The sequence below is a fragment of the Cibotium barometz genome, chromosome 48 (assembly GCF_041138505.1).
Source record: "Cibotium barometz isolate CiBa-2024 chromosome 48, ASM4113850v1, whole genome shotgun sequence".
Lineage (NCBI taxonomy): Eukaryota > Viridiplantae > Streptophyta > Polypodiopsida > Cyatheales > Cibotiaceae > Cibotium > Cibotium barometz.
Genome location: NC_141093.1, coordinates 29,715,150 through 29,735,976, shown reverse-complemented (window position 1 = coordinate 29,735,976; position 20,827 = coordinate 29,715,150). Strand labels below are relative to the sequence as shown.

Below are 20,827 nucleotides of genomic sequence, written 5' to 3'. Positions count from 1 at the left end.
GCATTGGCTGAACACAAACAATGGCATGTACATCAGTTGGATGTCAAAACTGCCTTCTTAAATGGCGATTTGCAGGAGGAAGTTTATGTATCTTAGCCTCCTGGCTTTGTTCAAAAAGGTGCAGAAAGAAAAGTATGCCGTTTACATAAAGCACTATATGGTCTTACACAGGCTCCTCGTGGTTGGTACCACAAGATCCATGCATATACTTGACTTCCAAAGGGTTTCAGAATAGTTTAGCTGAGAGTACACTTTATGTTCGCCACATTGGGAACAATGTTCTCATCCTTATTCTTTATGTGGATGATATGCTCATCACTGGCCCTGAAGAGGGTGATATTTCAGCTTTTAAAGCTAATTTGCAGCATGCATTTGATGTCACAGACATGGGGTATTTACATTACTATTTGGGCATACAGTTTATACCTTTTAAGGGGGGCATCATGTTATCTCAGTGTAGATACGTTGAGCAGCTCCTTGAGCATTTTCACATGACAGATTGTAAACCTGTTTCTACTCCTATGGAACCAGGCCTAAAACTGTCACTTGAGAATGCTGGTGAGCCTTTTGATGTTGTCACCTATCAATAAGCTGTGGGATGCCTTATCTATTTATGCTCTACTCATTTGGACATACAGTATGTTGTTTCTCACTTGAGCAGATTCATGCATTGTCCGAGCACTATGCATTGGCAAGCGTATTAAGCGTGTCTTTCGCTATCTTAAAGGCACCGCAAACTTTGCCTTATTCTATGGCAGTTTTTCTACATTATGCTTGCTGGCATTTGCAAATAGTGATTGGGCAGGTTGCTATGACACGCGAGTGTCGACCAGTGGTAAATGTTTTCTTCTTGGTGACTCATGCATCTCATGGCTCAGTAAGAAGCAGCCTACAACGGCCACTTCTAGCTGTGAAGCTGAATATAGGGCAGCCTTTACAACTACTGTGGAATGTGTTTGGCTACGACGCCTATTAGCCGATCTTGGTGTTGGACAGTAGTCTCCTACCACCATTTACACTGACAGTCAGAGTGCTTTGGCAATTGCACAAAACCCTGTTTTTCGTGCCCGCACAAAGCATATTGAGGTTCACTATCATTATTTCAGGGAAAGGCTCCATGCAGGAGAGATTGACTTTGCTTATGTGCCTACACATGCCAATATAGCACATGGGTTTACAAAGCCTCTTTCGAGGGAAAAGTTTGAAGCTTTCCCAAAGCTTTGAGCTTACAGCCTCTACCAGGGTAGTTTGCCACACCCTGTCTCTATTCACACCATTCACTTGAGGGGGGTTTGTTGGTCATGTCCATCCGGCCACTCCCAGCTAGTTCAGGTATAAACCTAGCTTACTCACGGGCACTTTTTCCCTGTGGCTGGACACAGGTTTTTTCCTGTGTGAACACACTTATGTGTGTTGGGCACCTTGCCCTAGGCTTTTATGTACTCATTGTACTTTCTACCTTATCATTATTATTGAGTACATTTCCAGCAGATCCCTCTCTCACATTTCCTTGTTCAAGCTCTCTGCGTGTGTGTGTGTGTTTGTGTATAGGCAAGCTCCCCCCAACCCCAACAATGCCAGGGCTTCATTCTGGACTCAGGCTGGTGACAAAGTTACTGGAGGCTTCTTTGAGATAGCCGGTCCACACAAGAGGAGAGACAATATATAGGATTGTTGATGGTGGATGGAACTGATTGGACTCGCCTGCGAGCTCCGCTCCTCCCCGCCCCCCCCCCCCCCCCCCCCCCCCCCCCCCGCTGCTTCTCGCCATCGCGCCTCACTCTCCCCCCCACCAGTCCTCCGCTGTCTCCTCCGCCCTCTCCCCCGCTTTCTTCATCGCGCCCCTTTACGCCATCTCTCCACCGCCTTCTGCCTCACGCACTCCCCCGCCTCCCTCCTCTTTTCCGCTTTCTTCCCCCCCCGCCTTCTTTTCCTTCGCCACCTACCCCGCTGCCTTCCCCGCCTCTCCCCCCGCCGTTTGTTTCATTCCCCCATCCTTTTTCTCCGCCTCTCTAACCACCTTCGCCTCCCTCTCTCTTCTCTCCCCCGCCACCTCTCCCCCCTCCGCCTTCTCTATCCTCCCTTCCGTCTCGCCCCTCCGCCCACCGCTAACTCCTCCCCTCAGCTTCCCCCCCCCCCCCCCCCCCCGCCCCGCCCCCGCTATCCTGTAGCCCTCCGCTTCTCTTTTTTCCTCGCAGGGCTGTGTCCCTCCCGTTGGTGACCCCGGTTTCTAGCTTTTTCCCTCTGGAGGACTCCATGGAAGCCGCTCCGACTAACCCTGCCGATTCCGGTCTCCGTCTGGAGTTCACAGCTGAAGATCTTCAGTTGTTTGTTTCCACAGTTTCCGCTCTTGAGGCCTCCTCCTTGGTCTGCAAGATAGTGGGTAGCCGTCCGATGCGGAGAGAGCTTCGCGACCTTCTGCAAGGCAGCCTTGTTGGCGTGCCTGCCAAGATCGTCAGCGTAGATTTTTTGGGACATGGCTACTATCAGGTGGATTTCGAGTCCCCACAGACAGCTCAGATGGTGCTCGCTCGGAGCCCCATTGCCCTCCGCTCTTCCCGGGCGTTCCTGGCGCGATGGACTCATGGTTTCGACCCCGCTTCTGACCCGCTAGCAGGCGCGACAGGTTTCCCCGTCACTATCTGTTTTCCTGGACTCCGTAGGGAGTACTTGCCCCTCTTGTCATCCATTGGCAAGGCGTTCGGGCAGGTGGTGGAGACGCCTCAGACAGCGGCTTCAGTGATTGCTCGGGCAGCAGGACTCCCGGCCATTCGGGTTGTGGTTCCGTCACCGGAGTCCCTCCCGAAGACGATCCTTCTCCCTTGTCTTTCTGGAGGACATATGATACAGCGCGTGGAGTATTCGGGCCTCCCCGGCCAGTGTTACATATGTCGGGAGATGGGCCATCTCGCACGCGCCTGTCCCCGCAAGGGGGCTCATCCTTCACGTTATGCCGCCTCCGGACCCCCTGCAGGAGACCCGAGGGGTGGCCATCCACTTCAGAGACCGGACATCCCTGGCTCGTCATCACAGCAGGCGCCATCATCTGACGAGCAGGCCCCGGCGGAGGATGCCGCGCAGTCCCAGGAGGCTGGCGGATGGCAGGAGGTTCGTCGGCGGAAACGCCCGGCCCGCAGGGACCGTCGTCGCAGACGCCAGCAGGCAGCACAGGCTGGCGGACAGGCGACTCCGGCTGGCGTACAGGCACCTATCCGCACTTATGCTCCTGTCAGGGATAGGCGGCCATAGGGTCCCACCCCGATGGACGAGGATTCAGACTCAGTGCCCGTTGAGGCCGCTGGTGGAGCCTCCCACGTGGAGACCCCGCTCCCGCCTCCCCCCGCGGGCCCCCCCCCCTCCTTGGAGCAGATTCCTGAGAATCCTGGGCCGCACTCTTCAACCCCCGGCTCCCCTTCCCCTCACCCGGAGAGCACTCCTTCCACCCTCCCTTCTCCCCCCCCAGCCCCCCCCCTCCCGCCTCCCCCGGCGGCCCCCCCTGACACCTATCCTCTGGCAGATGCCTCTCCATCCTCTCCTCGCTCTCCCCCCTCCTCGCCACGAGCCCCCATCCCTCCCTCGGCCTCTCCAGGATACTTCGCCAGACCACCCACTGCCCCGGGGCAGCGCAGCTGGGTAGGCCAGAGCTCAGTCCAGCGGCTGTTCCACCGCCACTTCGGGCCGGTGGAGATGGCGATCCTCGCCTCGCCCGCCACAGAGTTCTCTCCAGCCTCCCCTGGGGGGCCCCCGCGAGTGATGGGGCTACCAGTGGATTACGGTTTTTTCAGGTGCCTCCAGATGGACGCTGGCCCGTTCGAGACACTGGTCGCGCCCTTGCGAGTTTGCGTGGTGTGCCATCCCTCTCGTTCTCCCTCTGTGGTGAGCAGCATGGTGGCTTTCTCCTTTCCTCTCAGTGTTGCCCCAGACACAGCATGGGATTGCAACTCTGTAGAGGAAGTTTTGCGTGATCAGATACTGGAGTTTTCTCACCACTTCAGTGACTTGGGGCTCACGGACCTATTGCAGACCCAATTACACTCAGCCCGCATGAGCTTGTTTGGTATAGGAGACTGGCGGGCGGATCCCGTCCACACCTCAGTTGAGGCGGTGCTTTTGATTCTCCTCCATGCCGCCCCGAGGGTGCAGCCTACCTTTAGATACATATATGCAGAGGATTGGTCTCACGCCTATGCCCTGGACAGGGCGAAGGCGGAGTGGGGCTGGACACAGAGACAGGTCACCCTCTTTTTGGAGAGACTCCGCACTCGGACAGACAGTGACTATTCTCCCTCCAAGCCGGCGCCCAAGACTCACAGAGTGGAGGGCAGATCATCCGGGCCGGCTGAGAGGGGTGAGCCAGTGGAGGCTGCTTCACTTGCCATAGCTCATCCATGAGGATCCTCTCATGGAACATCCAGGGTCTCGGTGGACATCGTTGCTACATTGGCCGGGGCAGACTTCGCCAGGAGATCCAGAGGGCTCTCGTTGGAGGACCCATAGATATCCTTTTCATCCAGGAGCACCACCTTTCTGCCGGGCATAGCCGCACCTGCGGCGGGAAGATCTTGCCAGGCAGGAGTCACACTTTTTGGTCACCGGCATATGGCTCCCAGGGGAACCAGGGTGGAGTATGCATCTCAGTCAGCGAGCAGCTTCTATCCGAGGTTGTGGACTCTGGCATTCTGGTCCAGGGTCGTGCGCAGTGGATCATCCTTCGGGTTGGGGAAGACCGCATTGGCTTCCTCAACTTCTACGCCCCTAATGGGGCGACCGGGAGAGCCGAGTTCTGGAGCACCATTAGGCAGTCCCTCCCCTTGGCAGACCACTGGTGCCTCGGAGGGGATTGCAACATGCTGGAGGATGCAGAGGACAGGATGGGGGGCAGCCAGGAGACCATTCATGGGCCGGAGCTCGCTGCCTGGGAGGAACTAGTGCTTCAGGTGAGAGGCCAGGATCCGTGGACTCTCCCGGAGTTTGGCAGGTTGCAGGGGAGTCTATCTTTCTCGCGCTCGGATAGACGGGCCACAGGAGTTAACCTATCCCGCATCGACAGGTTTTACATTGATGAGTGGGCCTGTGATAGAGGTGGCACAGTGGGCATACTTGCAGGCTCCTCGTTTTCAGACCACTATCCAGTGCTTCTCCAGATCGAGGACCCCACGAGAGGAGAGCAGGGCCAGAGCGTCCGGATTCCAGATTGTCTCATAGAGGAGCCCGAGATTGCGATCAGAGTTGAGCAGGTCTGGCAGGAGCTGCAGTTCAGGAGAGGATCGACAGCCAGCGATCTTGCCAGTGGCTTGCAGGAGATCAGCCAGATGCTCAGACAGGCTGCCTTGGACCGGCTGGAGGCCTTCAGAGAGCAGGAGAGGAGCCTACGGAGGAGTCTAGCGTCCCTCCAGAGACTCCAGGAGAGGGATCCTACGAGCCCTTGGATCTCAAAGCAGATGGAGTCAGCTCGCACGGAGATCAGATCCATCGAGGAGAGGAGGGTGGAGTTCCGATTCCATGCTCGGGCTTCCTTTTGGACACAGGCTGGAGACAGAGTGACTCGAGATTTCTTTGAGGCGACAGGGCCTCGCTTCAGACGAGAGGGTCTCAGGCGTCTCCGGCAGGCTGATGGCCAGGTTGTGGTGGATCCCCCCAGGGTTCGGGCGATAGCCACAGATTTTTACAGGGACCTTCTCTCTGCTGAGCCAGCAGATGACAGGGTGAGAGAGGCTCGGGAGGCAGTCTGGAGCTTCACGAGACCGGTTGTGCCGGCCCATTTACAGCACTCCCTTCTCTCCCCCTTCTCGGATACGGAACTGGAGGAGGCTCTTCAGGCATTACCTCGGGGCAAATGCCCAGGAGAGGACGGTCTTTCGGTGGCTTTCTTCCAGAGGTACTGGGGCCTCTTACACAGGGGCTTCAGATTGGCATTCCAGGAGATTATGGAGTCAGGAGTCATGCCGGACAGCATGGCTGAGGAGTTGATCCACTTGATCCCCAAAGAGGGAGGAGACAGACTGGAGATTAGACAGTGGAGACCGATCACCTTGCTAGGCACGGCCTACAAGGTCCTAGCTAAGGCGATCAGCAGGCGGCTTCAGCCTCACCTTCCGGACATCATCCACTCCACGCAGACTGGCTTCATCCAGGATAGGAGCATTCTGGATAACATTTTCTCTTTCTGGGAGGCTACGGCTCTGGCTAGATTTCAACAGGAGGATCTGGCAGTGCTCCTTCTCGACTTCGAGAAGGCATATGATCGGGTGGACTGGGCCTTCTTGGAAGGCACTATGGAGAGGATGGGCTTCCCCCCTCAGTGGATCCGTGGGGTCTCTGCACTCTACTCATCGGCTCATAGCCAGGTGCTGATACAGGGCGTGCGCGGAGAGAGGTTCCAGCTCTCGCGCTCGGTGCGGCAGGGGTGCCCCTTGGCGCCCTTTCTTTTTCTTTTTGTGGCGGAGGCCATGAGCACTTTTTTGACGGCACAGGATACAGGTTTGCGGGGCCTCCAGCTTCCCATCCGCACCTCGGAGGAGCTCCTAGACTCGGAGTTTGCGGATGACACTGCTGTCTATCTTCAGGGAGGTGAGGAGAACCTCCGCCGCTTCGCCTTAGCCATGGACAGGTTTTGCAGAGCTTCGGGCGCTTTGATCAACTGGCACAAGTCGTGTGGGCTGTGGGTCAGCTCTATGCCCCCCCCGACTTGGAGGCCAGTTGATGGTTTTCAGTGGCTGCCCCCCGGCACTACAGTGCGTTATTTGGGATGTTATGTGGGCATTGACATATCTCCGGAGAAGCAAATAGCCCCCCTTCTTCTGAGCATTCGGAAGAAGCTTCTGTATTGGAGTACCGCTCGTTTATCTCTGGCTGGCCGAGTAGTTGTGGCCAACCAGGTTCTGCTTGCTACTATGTGGTACATCACTTCTTGCTGGGCCTTCTCTCGGGCATGCATTGGCCAGGTGCAGAGGCTCATCAGGAACTTTCTTTGGTCCGGTGGCGACGGGCGGCCCGCCAGGGCCAAGGTGGCATGGGCGGTGATCACTCAGCCGAGGGAGAGAGGCGGCCTGGGCATTGTTGATCCTGTTTGCCAAAGCCGAGCATTGCTTGGCAAGTTGGTAGTTCGTGGCCTCCTGCCAGGCGCTGAGCCGTGGAAGGAGTTTCTTGTTTCCAGGATGCTCAGCCGCACCCCTTCTCTTAGCGGCCCCTGGACCCCCAGCATCAGGTGGATCTTTACAGAGCAGCGATCCAGAGGAGTGGGCCTTGGCTTCGAGGAGCGTTTTGCAGCTAGCCTTCTGAGGGCCTGGTCGCATCTGAGGCCGTCACTCTTCCAGACTCCTCCGGGCATCGATGAGGAGCGCCTGAGGCAGCCATTGATCTGGAACCCCTTGATTCGACTTCCCAGTGGCCATATGGTTGGATCGCGGTCTCACGTGTCGTGGGGCCCGTTGAGCTCCGGCCCAGCCCAGTCCCTAGACGACTGGATATGTTTTCAGCAGCTGCCTCTAGAGGCTCAGGAGAGGAGACTCAGTGGGATGAGGGGCAGAGAGTTGATGAGACAGGACATTGAGGCGGCCATCCCCCGGGAGTGGCGGACCCCAGTACAGGACCCTCCACCTCCACAGTGGATGGGTGTCTTTACTCGGCATGAGATCCTTCTAGCGGTCTGCGGCACAGCGGAGAGAGTCGCCCCACTCACTTTCGAGGTGGGAGAGGGTGGCCAGCTTCAGAGGACACGACTAGATTTGGATGGGCTCCAGGGTTGTATTCTTCAGAGGGTGCGGGTGGTCGGCTTTCATCAGAGACAGTGGCATGTAGACCCCTCACCGGCCTCGATAGGGGAGGACTGTTCTTGGAGATTATGGGCTTGGGACAGCAGGCCTCTTATTCGCCTTCAGTGGGATCCAGGTGAGTGGTTTTGGCGAGATCCCTACTTGGCCCCTACCAGCCCAGGCATCCCCTTTTTTCAGTACACAGCGAGGCTGGGGCGGCGGATTCAGAGGCACAGGATAGCGAGCACCCCGGCGGTGGCCGAGCATTGGCGGCGACAGGGGCTCTCCCATGCCTTTCTTAGGGACTTCTGGCAGCGCCTTTGGGCCAGCTTCCGGCCCCAGAAGGTGACGCTTTTTCTCTGGCTCACAGCGCATAGAGGACTGGCTGTGGGGGCTTGGCTAGCTTTTGGCAGACACCCAGCGTCCTGCCCTCGGTGCGGCCATGCACAGGAGTCGCAGCGGCACTGCTTATGGGATTGCCCACAAGCACAGCAGGTCTGGCAGCACGCTCTCAGGATGGTTTTTGCAGGCTCACCAGGTGAGATGCTGGTGACGTGGGGTGCGGTGGCGTGGGCCACGGACAGCGGCCCGGCCCTTGGATATGAGGACGTCCCTGGCAGTGCGACCATCCAGGTCTCTGACAGGGCGATGGCGGTGGTTCCGACGCCAGACTTCTCTTCGGCAGCCCCTCAGGAGGGGGTCGGGCACAGATGGGAGATGATCAGCAGCATGACGGCTTCGCATATATGGAGAGCCCGATGCAGGGAGGCCATTGACCGCCAGGCGACTCCACCGGCGGAGGTCATACAGGCCCTCTGGGTGGACATCATTCACACCTTGAGAGGACACTGGGGGGAAACTCCAGGGCGACTCGGATCGCATGAGAGGGCGCCGCAAGGCTTTCCTCCGCACTTGGCAGCCTGGCCCTTTCCTCACCGCGAGGGGCGAGGATGTCACTTGGCACTACAGGCCTCCAGTCTGGCTTTTCTCACCTCCCATATGTACTACTAGGTAGCCCCCCCCAGAGAGCGGCCAGCCACGGGGGTGGAGCTCAGGAGTTCACTGTGTTTTTATCCCTCCTTGCGAGGTGAGCTTTGTAGCCCTATGGCGTTTTCTCATTAACTAATAGAAGGATCTTTTTCCTGGAAAAAAAAAAAAAAAAAAAAAAAAGAGGAGAGACAATATTCGTAGGCTGTGTGGCCAAGATGGATCTATTGTTTCTGATCCCCCGCATGTGAGAGCCATCGCCATGGATTTCTTCCAATCTCTTCTCACTGGTGCCCCATTATCCCCCCAGGTGATGGATGCGCACGAGAGAGTCTGGAGGCATAGGAGAGAGGTGGTTCCCCCCTCCCTTTGGTCTTTCTTATTGACCCCTTTCACTTCAGAGGAGCTAGCAGAGGCGGTTAAGGCATTACCCAGGGGAAAATGCGTGGGGGCGGATGGGCTTCCTGTTTCTTTCTTTCTTCACCATTGGGACCTCATGGAAGGTGGCCTTCGCACTGCCTTCAATGAGATTATGCTCACAGGTGCCATGCCAGAGAGGCTCACAGAGGGCTTGATCCATTTGGAGACCCATCACCCTTCTAGGGACGGCCTATAAGATTTTGGCCAAGGCCATCAACAGGAGACTTTAGCCTTCTCTCCTAGACTTGATCCACGACACTCAGACTGGTTTTGTTTAGGGTCGGAGCATTCTGGACAACATCTTTACCTTTTGGGAGGCGGCAACTTCGGCCAGGATGAGAGAGCAGGACCTCATTGTGCTACTCCTAGACTTTGAGAAAGCTTATGACAGGGTGGATTGGAGCTTTCTAGAGGGCACTATGGGCCGGATGGGATTCCCCATGGAGTGGATTCATGGAGTCTCAAGACTTTATTCACAGCATCTCACAGCAGGTTCTCATTCAGGGAGCCCGAGGCGACAGATTCTCCCTTTCCCGCTCAGTTCGACAGGGCTGTCCTCAGGCACTGTACCTCTTTCTATTTGTCGTCGAGGCCATGAGTAGTTTTCTCTCCGCCCAAGAGACCGGACTTCAGGGATTGCCCCTTCCCCTCCACACGCAGGAGGAGTTGTTGGACTTAGAGTTTGCAAGCAATACAACAGCCTACCTTGCTGGAGATGTTGGGAATCTCCAGAGATTCGCGGAGGCGATAGAGATTTTCTGCCGTGCATCAGGAACACAGATCAACTGGCACAAGTCGTGTGATTCTCCATTCATATGAGTTTGTACATGTATACCTAAGGTTTCAAGGACGAAACCTCTTGGGTGGGGATGGTTTGTAACAAAGTAAAAGGGTCTTGAGTCAATTTGGGCCCAAGGCCAAGGGATAAAGGGGATGTGAAAGGGGCCAAGGGTTAGGGCTAGGGTTGAGTATGCCCATGGACACTTTTAAGTGTAGTGTAAAAGAGTGGCCTAGTATATAAGGTAATATGGTCCCTAATCTCTTGTTAACCTTGATAATCACTTGGATAATGAGAATTTACTCTTTTCTTCCATAAACCTAGACTAATCCTTGTTAATCTTTATTAATCCATATTTTCTAGGCAATCTTAGGCTAGTGAGGCTAATCTACTATTGCATGGAGGGTGAATTCTGGCACTAGGTTTATCCTAGAGCCACCATCAACAATTGCCCCGGAAAGTTGGATACCATGAATCTCCATAGAGAGGCAGGACATCCGGTAGTCAATAAGGGAGGGATTGGTGCAGCTGATACCCATGCAACTAGGAATATGTTACCCACTAACCCACCATACTTCCCACCACCAGAATTAGTTGGCGTACCGTCGAGCTACTTCAATAGTGCACAAAGGCATTGTTGGGGACACTAGGGCTAATCTAGAGAAGATTGAAGAGGTTCACTCCCATCTTATTCTCCCTGAGTTGATCTTCCACAAAGAAAGGTGGAAGCTCTGGTTTGGGATGTGGGGAGAAAAAAGTAGACGGTTTGTCCGACACCAAGGGATGCTTGTGGAGGTCCTTGAAGGCTTGCAAGAAGGTCTAGTCTATGACTGTGTGGGGAAATGGAAGAGTGGTATCATTGGGATCATCCCTTGCCTAGGTTGGTTCTTTAGGCATGGCCTTCTTTTGTGATTGGGTGACCAATATGGCTGAAGGTGGATCCTCATAAATGGTTGGTGTGGGTGTGACGGACACACCAAGGGTGGGGGACGAAGGACCACGTGCAGCAAAGCAAGTGGGCAGCGGTGGATGTCCTACTGAAACCAAGTGGGTGGATGTCCTACTGAAACCAGGTGGGTGGTTGGAACTGGTTGGAATGTGAAGCCGGTTGAAGTGGATGCCCGTTGCTTGGGGCAATCCCGGGTGTAGTGATCCTTAGACTCCAGACAGTGCCTGCACGGCAGTGCATCTTCAGGAAGGAAGGGGGCACCAGCTTTGGTAGTGGGCATACTCCCCACATTTGTAATAGAGGACGGGGCGATTGTGAGGTGGGGGAGGGCGAGTCGGACGGTTCAAGGGGGCTGCTTCCATAGTGGCTGGTGCAGGAGGATTGGGAATGAGCGGTGGAAGGTAGGCCACATGAGGAGTAGGTTGGCAAAGGGGAGCTGTAGCAGTGTGGAAGGTTGGTGGAACGGTGTGGGCACCCTTGGTGGCTATAGCTAAGGTTATTATTAATAAATCCACGTGTATTGGCTATTTATAACAGTTTAGTTATTTATAGCAGCAGTGGGCACTATATAAGTGAAACATGGGTTATTGTTGTCATAACCTCACTATTGATCAAAGTTCAACCAAGATTCCAGCTACGTGTGTGGCAGAGCATAGATCGGCATGCCGAAGGAGTGGGATGGATCTGTGTGAGTCAGACCTTAGCTCCTGGCTCAGGGTGGTTCGAAGAACAAAACCTACGGTTGGGAGGTGAGCTAGTGTGCACCCCTCTTAGGGGGTTTCTACTAATCACTTGTGTTTTGCGTCTAGGAGATTCGTGGGGTTGTAACAGTAACGTATGTCCACGTGACATCCAAGTGTTGTAATGCATGTGACAAGCCACACCGCTCACATGTCCACAAGGCTAAGAGCACTCACAAACCCGTGATGAGCAATCGTAGAATGCCCACATGGCCAAAGAATACTTACGAGCCTGTGACTACCAGTCACACAATTGACACGCCCACATGGCCAAGAGCACTCACAAACCCATGACTTCCAATCACACCGTTCGCATGCCCACGAGCGCACTTGCAACTCTCAATCACACAGTACGTACAAACCATCATCCTACCTTGGCACTTGCAGACCTAGGCAGTGTAGACCAAGAAATCCGGAGTAGGGATTCATTGTGTAATCTTCTTATTCATGGTCCTCAGCAGGAGGGGAGCCCTAGACAACGTTCTTTGGTGCTCACATAGTAGGTTGCACCCCCTAGCTTGCTGACCCTAGACACAAGGAGTCATATGGATCGTCACTACATCCAAACTTTGCCAACTAGAATGGTTCACACCTAGCCACAATGCGACCTTTAGACATGTGTCTTTCACGGTCCTATGAAGAAGGAAGAGAAATTTCAACGACCCCCGATTGGGAATAGGTGAGTGCCTCTAGTTTGCATCAAACTCAATTCTTCTCTTTGATTAGAAGCCCCAATGCATCTTCTCTATATCAATTAAATAGAAAAGCATCAAGCATCCATGATGAAGGTACTCCGCATAAAGAATCAAGCACTTGAGCACTTGACCAAATCCAATGAAGTGTATCCCATGTGCTAGTTCTTTCTCATGCTTGTTGAGGAATTTGAGCCTGTTCTTAGGCACTTGAAGCCATAGAGAGCAAAACCATTTAACTCCTTGAAGAAACAAGCATTAGTCTACAATGCATCACTTTAATTTAAGCCTAGTATCCTTGAAATTTGAGCTGAATAAACTCTTTCTTGCGCTTTGTTGGAGAAGACCTTGATGACCGTTAGCCAACTTTGATTTACTTTGATAGAGACCTTGATCGACGAGCACAATCCAATGTAGCATCACCCCCTTCCCATAACATTCAAGGTGATCAGAAAGGATTGTTGCAAGCTTTGTCACTTGAAGCCCCATGGTCGGAGTGGACTCTTCCTGGTGCTTTATCAAAGAAGAATTGCGATTACCATTGACAAGCTTTGATTTGACTTGAACAGGGACATTAGAGGTGATTCAAAACAGTTGCACAAGTTTAGTTGTAGATTCGTTGTGTCTCTTGCTATGTGTGGTTTGCATTTGTTGACACATCTTTTTAGCTTTTAGGACCCCTAATGATTCTTCTTACCAACACCATTCAGCTCCAAGAGACCTTTCCGACTCTTGGAGCTGAAAGGCCAAGAGATTGCAGCAATTCGCAAGGTCATCAACCAGCTTTCTTTCCCAAACCTATGAACCAGTACTCTTTTGGTCTTCACGAGATATTCAAGAGGAAGAAAAGTGTTTGCAAGTGTAGGTTACCTCAATTTTCAGCATCCTCATTCATGCACCCATCCTAAAACTGGCAAGACCAGGAAACCTCCTCACCCAAAAGACATGAAGCACCTAGGTCTTTTGCCACCCACCCCCCCTCCCCCCCTCGATTCAAGCCCCCCTTTCCACCTACCTTCCGCCTCTCCGGAGCATTCCCGCTGCCCTCTGGCCGCGCCAAACCTGGAGCACAGGCAGCCGGCTAGCTCAGTCTGCCGTTTGATCCATCGCTTCATGGAGTTGGTAGAGATGACCATCGCCGCCTCTCGAGTGCGGGCTCTCCCTCTAGAGTATCGCCCCACTCCCCGGAAGGTGCTAGGACAGCCAATCGACTACAACTTCTTCTGATGTCTTCCCGTCAAAGGAGCTGAGGAGACGGTGGCTCCTAGTCATTTATGTGTGGTGTTCATCACTCCAAACTTTCTATCCCAGAAAGTGGCGTGATGATCTCCTCCCCCTTGAGTGCAGCGTTGGGGACGGATTGGAGCACGGAGTCAGTGTCTGCCGCTATTCATGGGCAAGCAATAGAGCTCTCACACCATTTGCATCATCTGTGCATCAATGATGTGCTTACCCACGACTCCACCTGTCGCAATGTAGGGATCTGTAGAAGGGGGGAAGGGGTACTGCCACTAAAATATGAAGAAACACAAAAAGAAGCACCTCCAGGCTAGAGGACACCATCTCCCCTTCCTAATCTCTATGACCCAAGCCAACTAACTCCATCCGAGCCAAAGGCCAGAGGTGAGTATGCATACTCCAACGCTCGGACAGAGTGGCTCCACATTGAGGGCATGATTCGTGCCCATCTAGCGCGGCATCGCCCCAAGACCGACAATGACTACTCTCCATCGAAACCCAAGCCCAAGATTCTTTGAGTGGAGGGCAGTTCCGACAGTTCTGCCTCCCAGAGATCTTAGTTATGCGGATTGTCTCATGGAACATCCAGGGTTTGGGGGGTCCATAGTGCTTTCATTGGCGTGGTGTCCTTAGAGAGGAGCTTCACACAGCGATAGCTGGTGGACCCATTGACATTCTCTTCATATGTTCTTATTCAGGGAGCTAGAGGTGACAGATTTCCACTTTCTCGCTCGGTCTGGCACGCTCGGTCCGGCAAGGCTGCCCTCTAGCACCTTATCTCCTCCTGTTTGTAGCCCTGAGGCCATGAGTAGTTTTCTCTCTACTGAGGAGACCGGGCTCCAAGGATTTTATGCTCGAGGTGTGGCCATCCCCAGGGGTCCCAACGGCATAGCCTTTGGGATTGCCCGAAGGCTCAATGGGTTTGGCAATGGATCCTTCACTATAGACCGAGGCCCCTCCCGCACTATTATGTGGGGCACAGTTGCTGAGGCCGTGTCTGTCATGTCATATGAGGAGGAGGGTGGGGACTAGCCCTTTAGGTCTTTTGTGCAATGCCAAGCTGTTTCTCTTAGTAACTAATAGAAGGATCTTTTTCCCGGGGGAAAAAAAAGAAAAAAAGAAAAAGAGGGTCGTACTCCAATCACCCTTGAGACAAACTCGAGCATCTTCCAACGGAGTTCATCTGGAGCATTTGGCTCGATATCATTCATACCCTCCATGGTCAGTGGGGGAAGCTTCAAGGTGGCTCATACCGCATGTGGAAGCGCCGGGAGGCTTTCGTGAGGATCTGGCATCACGGTCCCTCTCTCACGTGCTGGCAAGCCCACTTGGCACTATAGACCACCTGTGTGGTTGTTTCCCCCTCCCCCCATTGTATGAGATAGCCTTCTCCTCCTAGAGCGGCCAGTTGGAGGAGAAGAGCATCCTTCCCCTTTTTATGCTTCTTGACTCTCGCTACCCATGTGGAGACGATTTTGTGCTTAGCCTTTATGGCTGTTTTTCTTAGTAACTAATAGAAGGATCTTTTTCCCGAGGGGAAAAAATGAAAAAAAAAAAAGAGGGTGGGACTCCAATCACCCTTGGGACAAACTCGAGCATCTTCCAATAAAAACGTTAATGTATGATCCTTAGAGTTTACATGGACATCATGGTTATGAAACCATTCCTTACCTATAATAATGTCTACATCCATATAAGATGGGCACCTCCAGCGAGGCCACAGTCTTCGTGGGATGAGATTTCTGCAATGACTATATGTGGTGTCCTACTCCCACTGTTTCAGAATTCTCCAGGTCAGATATGTTTCAGAGCCCCTAGCCCACAGCTCGGATGGATCTTGACTGATCCTTCACTTCCCCAGAGTTCGCTTAGAGACACCTTTTTAATCTTCTTCCCCACAAACCTACCGGAGAAGAAGGTTTTCTTGTGGTAGGTTTGGGATGGTCTGGTTTTGTTAATCCATCTAAGACTTGTAACTGAATTGGAAAGGAGCCAAAAATCGGCCTCTAATAGAATGAGGTTGAGAGTTGGAGAAGCTGCCACGTAGTACTACCGGGCCAGGTTTTGGGGATTAGAGTGTAAATTACATAAATGTCGGAAACTTTTCAGTGAACATGGTCACTAAATATTTCTTGCTCTCCATACCTTTCTGGTTTACGGAAGATACAAAATTTCTTTTGTTCTGGTTGTTCATAAGATATTTCTTCACTCTCTTTTTTTTTTTAAAGAGATCTATTGAGTCTTCACTCAACTTAAATGTAGAATTTCACATCTTGAAAAAGAAGGAAATAGTGCTGTGGGATAGAACCACACTAGTACGGAATGTCCACATTTGAGACCTAGCCCAACTCTCTGCTTCACGTACTTCCAGATATGGGGCAGAATTATGATAAATCTTTTTGCCATTATTACAGGTCTCATCCAAGTGAATGTTCAGGCAGTGATTTGGATGGAGATTTGTATTTTGTGAGCTGGGACAATAATTTGATTCCTCCTGATGTAGATCAACCACAGGACTATCAGCCAGCCGAGGAACAAACGCTCGATCGTCCAGTAACTACTCAGGTACTGGAGCTAGGATGTTTACCAGAAATGAGCTTTGTTTTGGGAGTTCTGGGTAGCTTGGTTTATTATTTGGAGCACAAACAGCTTTTTGAAATTGTTCTGAGAACTCTATGGATAGATGTACATTAAGTTTTCTCTGATGCCCTGATGAGAATGTGGTTGTGGCAAGCAGGACATTGTGAAATACTTTGCAGAGTTCATGGTGAACAACAGTTTAGGCCTTTTATCCAATGCACATGTCGTCTTTGCTGATTTGGCACCCGAGAAGGCTCGTGATCCCAAGTGTCTACAGCTTGCAAGACTATGCTCCATTGCTGTTGATTTCCCCAAAACTGGAGTAGCTGCTGTTTTGCCAGCAGACCTTAGACCAACCAAGTATCCTGACTTCATGGAGAAAACTGATAAGCCCATGTATAATTCAGAAAGGATTCTTGGGAAGCTTTTCAGAGCAGTTGTAGAGGAAAGCAAGGAGGGGAAAATCTCTTCTTTCACAAAAAGAGAGGCAGCCAAATGCTATGACAAAGAATTGGAGGTAGAAGGGTTTGAGCATTACCTGGAAGAAGCACTGGCACTCAAAAACTGTTATGATGAAAAGCTACTCGATTTAATGTATCAATATGATGTGAAAACTGAGGCAGAAATCTTTACTGGGAATATCTTAAGCTTATCTAAGTGGTTTCAGAAGAGGCCTGGTGAAGTGAAAGAAAGGATAATGAAAGCCATGAGCTCTTTGAGAAGGGAAGCTAGAACTTGGCTGAAGAACTATGAAGCAAATACAAATGATGATGATGATGATGATAATAGTGATTCAGAGATGGAGTCATTCGAAGAGCTACTAAAAGCGTCGGCATGGTATCATGTGACCTACCATCCCGATTATGTATCAGGAGAACATGCAGGAGAAGGGCATGGGTACCTTCTCAGTTTCCCTTGGGTTGTCCATGACAAGCTTGTGGAAATTAAGAAAATGTGGAGGGGTGGGTGATCTTCAAGCCATCATGGAGTTCTCACCTTAGCTGGTGTGAAGCTTTGGAGTGGTTCATATGCCTTGAAGTATATGAAGAGTGTTGACTTTGCTTAAAACTGTGCTTGGGTTGGGTGATCTCTCAGCCCATCATGGAGTGTTTACCTTAGAAGGTGTGAAGCTTTGGAGTTGTAAAGAGTGTTGATTTTGCCTCCTGACTGTCGCCCACCTTCCCTCTAGAAGGAGAATCTACCGCAGTGGCATTTAAATTCAGTACCCATCTTAAAAAGAAAAAAGAAGAAAAAAAGAGTGTTGCCTTTTCTTTTAAATTGTGCCTGTAGTTAGCTACAATACATGTTTGTTTTTTGCCCACGGTTGTATAATATGCCCTGTCAACTCCATGTGCATCTTGGCGATGTATTCACCATCGAATTCTGTAGATCCATTTCCATGGAGACTCTCAAGTATTGGAGGCTTTGTTGAAACACCCAACAATTGTTTTGTTTTGTTTCAGAAATTCTTTTTTCACGCATTTTTGGAGTTAATGGAAGAAATGAAGGTTGTAGTGTGTGCCTTTAGGTTGTGCAGGAAGAGGAGCTGGGGTATGTGGAGAGAGAGAGAGAGAGAGGGGGGTATTAACGTCGGTAGAATGCAACACGAGGGCATATACGACCAACGGTGGGACTTGAACTCGGGTGGATCATGGCCTTCATAACAAAGAGAGAGAGAGAGAGAGAGAGAGAGAGAGAGAGATTCATAAAGAGAAGTGGTAGAGTGGTGTATAGAGAATTGGTAAAGATGATTGCCCTTATTAGTATGAGTGGGGGTGGGTTTTGTAGTTGAAGAACATGTGAGGCACTATTTTCTCACTGGGATCTAAAAGATCCTAAAGTTCTTACATTATCCAATATTTGATGTTAGGAGGCTTTAGCAAAGGTTTTCTAAAGGGTGGAACTTTCAATGGGTTTTAAGGATTCTAATGCTTTCATTTGCATTCATTTAGATCCTAGCATGTTCACCTAAAAGCAAAGGCTTCGAAGTTCGCATGATTAGGAAAGAGTGGTTGGTTTGCTACTCGAGAGAAAGGAGTGGTGGAACACACACACGTACATGCACACATGGATTGTCTAATCACCCCCCTTCCCTACTAGGTCTAACCCCCTCAATTAAGCTTGAGCTCATCCCTCTTCTTTCAAGCCTAGCTTGAATAAACCATTCAACCTTTCTCTTAGCCCTATTCTTTGGCATTCTTCCACATTATCTATTAGCTCAAGCATGGGTTCACTCTTTTTTCTTTCTCAAACGTGTTTTAGCTCAACCCACACAATGTTAAACATCCTTATAAAACTACTTGTATTGCATCTCTCTCTCTCTCTCGTGCACGCGGCGTGTTTAGAGTAACTCCTATGTTTCAATTAAAGTTTCAGCCACCTTTACATATAAAACTCTAGAGAGAGAAAAACCATTGCAAGGTAATTTGATTAACTCAAAATCAAACGTTGTCGAATCAAACCCAATCTTAGTAGAGAGGAGCTCAAAACTAGAATTAATGTAAGCACAATCCATTTTAACTAAGTGCACTTAAGCTCAACCTTAACTTTAATCTCAATCCCGATCCATTGACATGATTGATTCATATTAAAGAATCATGGTGAATGTAGGTTTAAGATCAGCAAAACAAGAGTAAGAGTCTGCAAATTGAAGTCAAGATAACATTCAAACCATCAAGATATTGTTATTCATCATTCTCTATTAAAATGAAAGCCTCCAAGTACACAACTTTATAACCTTTTTGGCACTCAATGCTTACATGCATTCCCTTGACACTCACAAGCCCCACACAAAGCATGCAAAGGTCCATGTTATCTAGTACATAACTTCTATATACACATTTTTCTTCTCTACATTCAACTCATTCCTTTTACATAAGCAACTAATTTATGCGGTGGCTGGAGATGGCATGTTGAGCGAACGCATTCTTAAGGGAATGTATGAGGCCGAGCATGTTGAATTTCAATAAGATAGCCAAGCACTACCCAAAAAAAAAACATACAATTAGTTCTTCAAAACCTAGTCTCTAAAAAATTAACTATTGGCTCCACCATATGAAAAACATGTACTACTTATCCATGGCATACCACCATGCACATTGATGGTGTGGATATTCCCAGATATCTCCTATCTATGGCATACAGCCATGCCTACTACTGGTGTAGGCGTCCCTAAGTTAGAGAACCTTTTTTTTCGTACACACCCAGGGCCCACTCAAGTGGGTGGAGCCGATATTTATGCTTAGTTGCATAAACCATGTACATTATGCTACATTTCAAAAAATTAGGTCATTTGGTGCCTCTAGTTTTTTTTTTATGCAACACAATAGTATATATGATTTGTGCAGCTAAGCAAAAAAAAGGGTTTTCATACTTGGGGAAAATTACTTAACATGCAAATGCAGGAGATGGCATGACTACCCACTCTACAAGTAGCAGGCAAGAGGCACCGAAGTACCTAGTGAAGGATCAGTAAGATGATTAGGGAGAATAAAGTATCCAAATCATTAGACAAAAGGGAAATCTCTTAGTATGATTTGTGGAATGTAGTTCAATGAAGAGGACGATTAAGAGTTCATGGGAAGAATCAATGGCCATAGTCTTAAACAAGCTTGATTTTTGATGGGTGGGTATGCCCATCATGGAAAAAAAATTTGATGGGTTTGAAAACAAACATGCCCTTCATATGAAGGCTTAAAATTTTGATTGCCCTTCATCTTACCTTTTTTGTCCTCTTCTATAACACCTTCAAGCTTTCAGTATTTGGGTTCCTATTAAAAATTTAAAAAAACTTTTGATTATGTTTATCAAATTAAAACCCACATCAATAACTTTACAAAAGCATAATGTGATGAGTCTCAAATCCCAATAGATATCAAAAGACTTTCAAATATTTTGCATAGAATTAAGTTTACATTCCTAAAGAGGCTAGTGACATAAAATACAAAATTGCATTTCAAATGTCAATTATTACAATCAAACAAAAAACAAGAAGAACATTTTAGGTTTTTAGATAAGAAAGATATGGGCTTGCATATCTCAAAATTATAAGATCCCAAAGGCATTTGACCATAAATTTATGTCACAAACAACTTGAATAAGGCAAGGAGTGATGAAAAAACTCTTGATGCAATGCCTTGCACTCATAATGTAAAGCAAAAAATGCGAATGCAAAATTGTGTAGAGCCAATATTGTCAAAGATCATACATCCTTCTAGCCTTTGCATCTTTCCAAATTTCAAACACACGCTCCTATTCCATCTTTTCTACACTTGGCCCTGTTCATTGAGACCCTCATTAGCTCATCCAATGTACTCACTACTAGCTTGGTTCTTATTTTTTCTTTGAGAACCATTTTTCACACGCAACTATGCTTGTGAGTATCACAAGAATTGCTTGCCATAACTTCATCAAGTTAGGAAAGCTATCATGCCAATCTTTCATTGTAGCAAAATACCTCCAAGCCTCTTCCATAGTAGTGAATGCTTCCCAATTTAGATGCAAGTCATCCACAAATGCATAAAGCTCCTTTTCACATGCCTTGGCACCAACAATTTGAAATGCATTACCCTCAACATTAGGGCTAGGTTATACATATTATAATAGCCTTTGAAGACACATTTTTGCATTAATTTCTCTAACCACATTGTCCTCTGCATAATGGCCGGGGTTAAATATCTTTGATGCAT

The 20,827-nt window shown here is 49.9% G+C and overlaps 1 protein-coding gene across 2 annotated transcripts in view; it reads left to right on the top strand.

Moving 5' to 3' along the window:
* LOC147611052 (putative RNA-dependent RNA polymerase 1) overlaps positions 1-17,583 on the top strand; it is a 109,842-nt gene extending 92,259 nt beyond the window's left edge. For both annotated transcript variants that reach the window (XM_086785704.1, XM_086785703.1), the window contains exons 4-5: positions 15,974-16,124; positions 16,297-17,583. In XM_086785704.1, coding sequence (XP_086641830.1) covers positions 15,974-16,124; positions 16,297-17,109 — 964 coding nt within the window. In that variant the 3' untranslated portion in view covers positions 17,110-17,583. The remainder of the gene's footprint in view (positions 1-15,973; positions 16,125-16,296) is intronic.
* The last annotated feature ends 3,244 nt before the right edge of the window (positions 17,584-20,827 follow it).